General features: G+C 40.8%; 1 protein-coding gene across 1 annotated transcript; it reads right to left on the bottom strand.

Annotated features, from left to right (window-relative positions):
* Positions 1–915: 915 nt before the first annotated feature.
* Positions 916–7,441, bottom strand: cipcb (CLOCK-interacting pacemaker b). The gene is made up of 3 exons (XM_061052404.1): positions 7,275–7,441; positions 7,001–7,185; positions 916–5,463 (listed from the first exon to the last, which is right to left on the bottom strand). The coding sequence occupies exons 1-3, from the start codon at positions 7,381–7,383 to the stop codon at positions 4,552–4,554; spliced, it is 1,206 nt and encodes a 401-aa protein (XP_060908387.1). The 5' UTR covers positions 7,384–7,441; the 3' UTR covers positions 916–4,551.
* Positions 7,442–9,029: the final 1,588 nt, after the last annotated feature.

Here is a 9,029-nt window from a genome sequence, read left to right as displayed (position 1 = left end):
AGACAGGGATGCTGTGTGACCGACTCCACCTAGTGGTCTAAACTGTGAACTACACACAAGGTTAGAGAGTGTAAGTGCTTTTTGCTGCGAACATATGTAGATCAATATCAACAAATACATGAAAAAGTACGTTTTGATTTTTGTGTGTGTGTGTTTTACTTTTATTCCCCATGTGTGCAGAAGAGGTCAACAAAGAGGTTATCACAGCTGTCTTTTTTCTGTAGTTTTGAATGTTACCTTTTTTGAAAGCTTTATTTTATGACCCTGCATATCGAGATGATTTACACGATTATTCCTGCTCGACTCTTAGATTCAGGTTTATTTCCTTTGTAGTTACAATCCCCCTTATATGACAGCTTAACCGTGTCCCACCAGACATTGAAAAGACCTCGGAAGCAAAAATTTAACTTCTCCTGCTTAGCCAAATCGCTTAATTAAAGCTTAATTGAAGGAGTTTAATCCTTAGTGTGTTTACACTAAATGAATAATTGTATCAGGTTCTCAGTTGTTTAAAATTAATAAAGTTATACTGTTTTCATGATTTTTAGGTATTTATCACAACTATAGCGCTGGAGTTCTAGCCAATAATATTAACTGGAGAGAAACAGATGCACAATAGACTGCAGGGCTTCTGAATTGTGATCCTTTATACAATGTCTCACATTTTACCAGTGTGATAACTCCAGAAATAAAATGTTTAGTCTTTCTTACCTCTGTCCAAGAAACATGATTCCACTCCCTGTGTTACCTAAAAGGTTTAGTTTCTTTTAACAACTTCATGCATTCAAGAGACAGTTACACCAATTCTGATAGATACCTCTGTAAAAATGAACAAGAACATTTTCTTTGGAATGACATTTAATACACAGACAATGAGTCTTCAACTTTAACTGTACAAAAAAGCCCTGAAGCGCATTCAATCCAACCCCTTTAATCGTATTGTTCTCTGATTGGTATTGGTGAAGTATCAGTATTTACAACAAGTTCATTAAAAGTTATTTCTTGGTAAATCCTCCACAGTGGTAAGTCTCATGAGGATTTGAACAACTTTAGATTCACATGTTCAGAATAGAAAAAGGTTACCAGCAAGCCAAGCTACATTCAGTTTGCCTGACTCAACTACAGGATGTTTTTGAGCTACTGATCACAATGCTGGTGCACTACTGAAACATGTTGATACAAAAATCACAAGTTATTTCACAAACATCTCAGCATCTTTACAAATGACAGAAGGCAAACTGAATTGCACTGAGGAAACAAAGCTGCCAACATTTACATGAAAAAATTAAAATACAGCGTTGTAAAAAAAATCACAGGTGTCCTACTGTACAAGCATGCCCATGTCGTTGCTCTTTTTAAAATCACTGTTTCGTTTTCAACAACAATACGAGTCTGTAATTATGATTGCAAGAACCGCCAATGACACAGCATGTTGCAGATATATAATCAGAGAATTATGGTTTGATACAGTTCAGTCAACAGGCCATCGCACAGCAGTTTGGATCCATGATAACTAACAAAACATAAAATTACAGAGAGCCAATCGTAACTGAATCTTTATAAATGTGCCAAGGTAAAAGCAGACAGCATCAAACGAGGAAAGCTCTTTAAAAATATGGACATGACCAGTTCTTTTGTGCTTTTATCGGTCAAAAAAATCTCTGACCTATTGCTAATTCAGTACCAACTTGTATTCCTCATCTGATTGAAGAGGAACTGGTCAACAAGAGGACATTAAAAGTTCCAGTAAATGTGAGCTGTGTTGTTGTGAAGAGAAGAAACCTTGCACTGTCAGAGTCTGAACTCTGAGCTCTTTTTGCAGCAGCCACACATACTTCAAACATACCATCAAAAAGACCAGAATAGTTCCAGCACTTTGGTTGCAGTCCTGGCTCGAGTGTCCTTAAAAAGGCCTTTATTAAGGACACATGGTATAAAAACTAATGACTGCTCTATTACATCGATAGTAATAATAAGCCTAAAAGTGACTTTACATACTAAGTATTTAGTTCTATTTCTGACATTTGGAAAACATGCAACATACATGCACACACAACCATAAATAAATTAGAGGTCTTTTGAAGAACTTAATTAAAATCATAGCACTTTTAGTTTAGAGTGTAGAAAAGTTCACACTGCCATTGTGACATGGCATCAACATGATTGTTTATACTGCAGACACTTCTGTGACTGTCCAGAGAGCCAGTTCAGCTGCACTCAATTAAGATAACGCTAAAAGCTGATTACAAATTGACACAAGTCAGTAACTTTACTTTGAGCCCTGGCAAATTGAAAAAAAAAAATTAATCTCTTTTATTTCACTGACGAAACCGCACCGTTTGAAAGCGCGATTAAGTCAGTGTCCAATGTTGTAACTGACTAGGCACTGTTGACATTTTTGACAGTATGAAATTTAAGAGCTGAAGGTAAACAAGTGTGTTCCAGACTCGACAAAACGCTGAGGCATGGAGCTAAAGATGTGCTGTTTTTTTCAGAATGACCTCAATTCATTCATAAAAGAGCCCAAACCTCAGAGTTAGAGTTACTGTACAACTAGCTGACACATGATCCCATTTAGGTCAACAATAGCAGACATTTAAACATGGTGAAACAGAATACGCCAAAACAAACTGCATACTTGGAAACCCGCTGGTAATAATAAAAAAAACCTCTGACAATGTGAATCTGATGTGTGGATGTAATATAGGACAATTATTTACATAATGGTAGTTTTCTGTGTTGCGTCTCAATGCACTTCAAGTACTGTAACATCAAATAAACTACCATAGCTGCCATTTAATTCTTCCCAGAGATTACATCAGAGCCACTCTTGGGTGAATTTGGTGCAAATGCAAAGCTCTGAAGCATACATCTGGTTTGAATATTAAGGCCATAATTTATAGAAATCCAACAAACTCCCACAACTGGTCCTAATTTGGACATTGTAGGTGTTGGACTTCCTCTGTATCTGGACGTGTGAGGCCCAAAGCTGACGCACAACAACTGGTTTCATCAAGAAACCTGGCTTGATGGTCATAGCTGAGAGGTTCACACAATGAATATCTCATACAAACCAGAAACAGTAAAGAACTTAGAACAGAAAAAATCTGCTGAAGTTGGACAATATTGTCATCTTAAATTATATCCATGTGCAGAGCAATTCAAGGAACTGACAGAGCACACACATAAGTCACTGAACATTATTGTTGAGCTAAAGGAAGCACCTTTTATGCTGGGATGATATCAGGGAAGCATATAAATAGCTTCTAAAACCTTTACCCAGCCTGTTAGCACTACGGCTGCTGTCAACATGACTGGAATGCTCAACTTAAAACCGTTAACGGGATTCGCCAAATCCTCCACACCATGTCTGAAAATGCAGCTGCAACTTAAAAGACACTTCAGGCGCATGTTTATCCATTTAAAGATGCTGACTGGCGAGAGGCTCTGGACGCATTCAGTAAAACACAAAGTTTTACATTCATCACATGGTGCCTTCGATCTAAGATCTCTCAGGGCTTTAGGTCTTGATTGCAGATGAGCAAAATATTTCTGTGCAGCAGAGAAGATGCATCAAGGAAGAGATGCAGTCAGTGAGCTGTGATTCTTGTTTTAATTAGCGCAGTTCTCTTACACACCAAGCAGAGACGGCTAAATGTGTGGTCGACCACAGACTGTCTCTTTTTGGACAAGTTTGTTTAGTAAGCAGTGGTGGTAATTAACCTTTTGTTCAGACAGCAAACAAATCAGATTTGTTTCTGAAAATCAGAGCTTTAAGATAGACCACAATCATTTTGTTTTTACAAGTGATCATATCCAATTTGTATGTCCAGACATCATTCAGCTTTCTGTATCGGGTTGCTGTGGTTACCCTGCAGCCATAAAAAAACAACATACGCTGGTGATGCTGCTTTCCAAAGCAGAAACATGAGAAATTATGGTCCCCAATCTTGCCGCTAAACACTCTGCCACACTGACTGCTATTTTTCCTCTCTGATCATCACATGCTGAAAAACATCAGGGAAGGGCGAGACAAAGTACACCACCGCCACTCAAACGTTTAAAAAGGGATATACCAATACTCTCAGTTCATAATCTGAAAATATAAATGAAAATGTTTTCACATATTCAAAGGGATATTAGAAATGGTAATGTACTTTGCTTTACTTCTCTTTCCTGGATAACGTACACAGACTGCTGACTGAAATATTTCCCCTTCACACAGGTGCACAACATACATGCATCTTGGCAGTCAACTGGCCATCAGCTAGACTTTTCAAGGGCACTATTTCCAAAGAAGACACGAGGCAACAAAAAGTCGTCATCTGAACCAAATCTTTGAGGTCGGCTTGATGTATCAGGTCCCTCAGGCAGCTGGCAGCCAAAATGTAGGCCACAGCTCACTGTGTGTGAGTATCAAGTCTGGGGGTGTGAGAGTATTGTGGAGCACATTACTTTCGGTCCATCTGTCTCTGCACTCTCCAACCCCCAACCCTGGTCCTCCTGTCCACATCTCAGTCTAAAGGATTATTGCCTAGCACTAGTCTCGGTCTAATCTGCCTTTAAGCTGGTCTGAGCAGCTCTCTCCCTCTCTTTCTCTCGTTCCTCGTCCTCCTGAAGGCGGGCCTGCAGTTTTAAACAGATGCTGGTGTCACCACTCCATGCAGCCTGAAGGAAGAGGTCTGTGTACTCCTTCAGCTGGTCTATGTCGCTCTGGGTACGTCGGTTTTGCCGGTGGAGCTCCTTGGCACGGAGCGCAATGTCTAGCAGGCCGGAATTGCTCAGGATGTTATAGGTGTTGCAGAAGCGCTTCCTCTTTGTATCAACTTCACCTTCTCCTGATGAACTGTTCTCTTGGTTGCCCTCCAAAGGCACAGGCAGAGTCTTGTTTATGGAGCCTGTGGATTGACTGAAAGATGGGTAGGAGGTAAACTCACACTGGCTGATAACTGATGAAGGCCTCTCCGTTGCAGGGCTGCTGCTGGCGCTGGTTTCCGCTGTGTTGAGAGAAAGTCGGCTCTGAAGCAAAGGAGACATGGGGCTAGGACTCGCAGGAAGACTGGGAGTGGTCGAGCTGGAATTAGTTACAGCAGCACACAGACTTTTCAGCTGTTTCTCTCTATGACAGTGTTCCCGGGGGGTGGAGGCTGAACTGCTGCTTCTTTTTGACTCTGATGAAGTGGAGGAGGTGGAGGAAGATGAGGAAGATGAGGAAGCAGTCCCTCTTCCTGAAGAACTGGAGCTGTCTCCAGGATGAGGAGCAATCTTGGGGTAGGATTTAAGGATTGGAAGATACTTCTTAGGGCGTCTGTATCTGGAGGAGGTATCTTTGGAGGCGGGGGAAGCCTGACGAGAGACCACAGGCTGGAGAAAGACCACCTGAGGCTGCTGGACCACGGGCTGAACCACCTCCACTGTGGGACTGAACCGCCAGGGTTTCAGAGCTGGAGGATTATCTCCAGGCTGCAAAAACAGAAAAGACTAAATTAAGTACTTTAAAAAGGCGGGTCCTTCACAATCACTTCCTAATTTGAAAGCTGTTCTTCATTTCGTTGTTACAATGAGAATCAATGAAGAAAGATTGAAAAAGTGGAGAATTACAAAATCTTCAAGTACAAATCAAATAAAAAAAACATTCTTTTCATGTTATCAATATATTATGGTATGGTAAACACCGACTACTATTTCCACAGAAAAGCTTCTTTCTATAAAGTATTTATTACTTTTTAACAAATATCCCCTGAAAAATACACATGTTTAAAATGGGCAAGTAAATTAAATCATGAACTTTTTCATGATGTTTTTAAGTCCCTGGATGATCATTTTTCTACAACAGTTGCAGCACCACCACCCACTGCGTTACCATGGCAACATAGCAACCTGAACAGCTGTTTGATGATAACCAACTCCCCTTTCACGGCTTTGCATACAATATGGGTCTACTGACAACAAGTTCCACCTGCCTTTGCCCTATGACAGACAGCTGTTTCAATCTCTGGTTTTCATTACTACCAGAGACTGCTTTCTATCTTGTTGTGCTATACACATAAAATTACATAACAAAGTAAAAACTGACTCTTCCCTGATTCGACACACATGCATGCTTCCCTAACTCTCTCTCTCTCTCTCTCTCTCTCTGTCTTTGGAGGCAGACTTTATTACGTCAATACCACAAATTGATTTCCATGTCTGTCTTTTTAACCAACCTGGAGGAGGGTTGGATGACGTGCAGCCAATTCATTCAGATAAACTGCATAACCCCAGCTTTGTGTCTGACAGAATGGGATGTGACTACGGCCGGAGTAAAATATAAAATGATGAGGCCAAAATATGAAACTCAAATTATGCCACCAGCAATTCTATTCAAACAGAAGCCCACAAATGATAAAAACATAATAGGTGTGTGTGGGTCATTGGATATGAAATTTGATGTAAATCAGCTACAACTTATTCTGTAAAATACTTATATTTGACATATCTATCCAGATAATAAAACACATATTTAAGTAGTTGACAGTAGCAGCTCTGCTGTGTACTTGCTTTCTATTTAACAATGTAGTACTAAAAACTTTGCCATGCACTAGAACACCATGACAGATTCCTTGCATTTGTAAACATACTTGGCATAAAATCATATTTTGATTATTTTCATGCATCAAAGCACAACCAAGCCAATACCATTGAGTTTAACTGATTCACTGATAGGTTACATATTTGTTTGAAGGAACATCTTTGTCATAACAATATAACTAACTAACTACAACACCCTTAATCAATTGTATTGTTTAAGTCACTTTGGGTCATGTTTCAGGTAGCTCTGAATAGACTGTGAATACATGTTGAAGTCAACCACAGGAGCAGAAAAAACATGACCACAATCATTTTGTGACCTGCTCATACGTCTGCCTGAAGTTCTAAGGTTAAGGGCTGAACCTGGATGGAGGCAGAGAGCGAGTTCATCCAAAAGAGATAAAAGTCTTGCTGAGTAGCATCAGCGTACCTGCTTGAGGACAACGTTGTTCATGATGATCATAGGTGAGAGGTTAGAGTAGGAGCCTCCCACCACAGTTAGCTGAGAGGGCTGGGGGGCCGAACCAGACTTCTGTGATCCCTGCTGTGCAGCAGCGCGGGGTGAATCCTCTGGGTCTGTTGTGTCCATAGTGCTTGTGTGTTCTGAGCTAGCATCTGTAGACCAGAAAGAAGAGTAACTGGGGTTGAACTAAAAGGTACCTTAATATCTGGGAACATAAATAAAGGCAAGAGAAATGTCGAACCTGAGAAACCAGAGTCTCTCTCTGAATCAGCCCTGGAGTTTACAGACTTCATGGTGCGAGGTCTGTTTGCTGCCCTCAAGTGCATCTCTGCCTTCCTCTTGGTGCTCATCTTCTCTCCTGCTGCACACAAAGTCCTACAATCTTCAAGCTCCCACTGCAACAACACAATCACAGCAAAGAATGGGGATAAATACAACACTAAGAGAAGCCTATTTGCATGTCACTGACACACTATGGAGTTGTGTCAAGAAAGCACAAATGTTATCGCCGCTTAGTGATGTCAAATTTCCATGAGAGAGTGGAAACAAAAAACTAAATTGTCTTATCTGTCAGACAAAATAACTTTCCACAAGTCCTAAATTAGCTTATCATAATGAGAACCTGCTGCTAAATGTTGATAGTTAAAGAATAAAGTATAATCTAGAGAGTCGCAATGGTCAATTTCACATTAGTACACAGAAGAAACGTCAACAACAGACTTAGCACTAAGCTTAGCTTTGTTTCGGGCTAACTAACACAAGATAAGTTACAGGATACACGACAAAACGTTTTAAACCCAGATGAAACATGTTTATACCTTTGCTTTGGGGCTCTTCCAACGACGCGGTCTTCACAGCTAAGGGATAAGTAGTCGGTTTGCTGTCGGGGTTGAGTTGTCTATTGTCGTCTCGTCGCCTCTGCTGATAGAACTCGGTGTTCCACGGTACAATACACGAGACACGACGCCCCTCCCCTGTCCGCTCGGTCACATGCCCAGCACCGTGGCAACAGTCGTTAACCACAGCACTTCAATTGTCAAAAACAGAAAGCAGACTATCGACGACCCATTGGTTATCGCCTTTCGCTTATCTGTCAACTATTGTTCGCTGAATATGAAAAATCCAAGAGGCAGGATATTTGTTAGTACAGCCACTGAGCCATATTTGGTAGTTGTGGGCGTGGCCATGTCTGGAGTACCAGACGCGTCACATTCCGTACGTCGCTTCGACTTGCCGCCTGGTATATTTCCGAGCTTCTGATTGGCCGGCGAAGCCAGCTGAAAAACGTGACAGCAGCCAAATGTGTGGCAAGTTGAGGACATTGTGTTCATCATGCAGTTAGGAGGTGTACAGTACAGTGCAGGCATCTCAAATGTACTGTCGGTAAACCCTGTGACGGGAAGGCTTTGAGCGTAGTGTGTTACATAATAGCTTGGCTGGCCCACAGCTAACCTAGGCAGGGTAAGTTTTCACTGCACCACGTTTGAATAAGTAAACAAACGACTGCCATTAGAACAAAATGTTCTCACGTGTAGGCATGTTGCTCTCAACTATCTTACTTTCACCAATGCAGCTTTAGACACCACAGGATTGGGGATGATGTGACAATGTTTTAAATGAAGTGTAGTAGTGCATACACTCTTAAGGAACAAGATAGCCCAACACAAGAACAGCTTTCAATAATATCTGTGTAATTGCCCTTTTGAATACTGTTCAAGAATGAGTTCACCAAGTTATAGTTAAAGTTCCTAATGGTATTTATTTAGAGCCTTTAAAAGTTTTAATATGGTTCTTTAACTTATACCATGTAATGGGGGCTTCTTCAAAATGCTGACCATTTTTGTGAAATCCCAAGGAGTGTTTGCTGTTATATCAAGCCACACCTTTATCATCTCACATGTCTCTGGAGGTTTGTGAACACAATACAAATAAAATGATATGGTACAGAGCCTGGCCACATGTTGAGGTTGAGCCCATGTGTCCTTGCATGATACTA

Source organism: Labrus mixtus, chromosome 12, assembly GCF_963584025.1.
Source record: "Labrus mixtus chromosome 12, fLabMix1.1, whole genome shotgun sequence".
Taxonomy (NCBI): Eukaryota; Metazoa; Chordata; class Actinopteri; order Labriformes; family Labridae; genus Labrus; species Labrus mixtus.
Note: the sequence above shows the minus strand (reverse complement) of the source record. Positions and strands in the feature narration are given on the sequence as shown.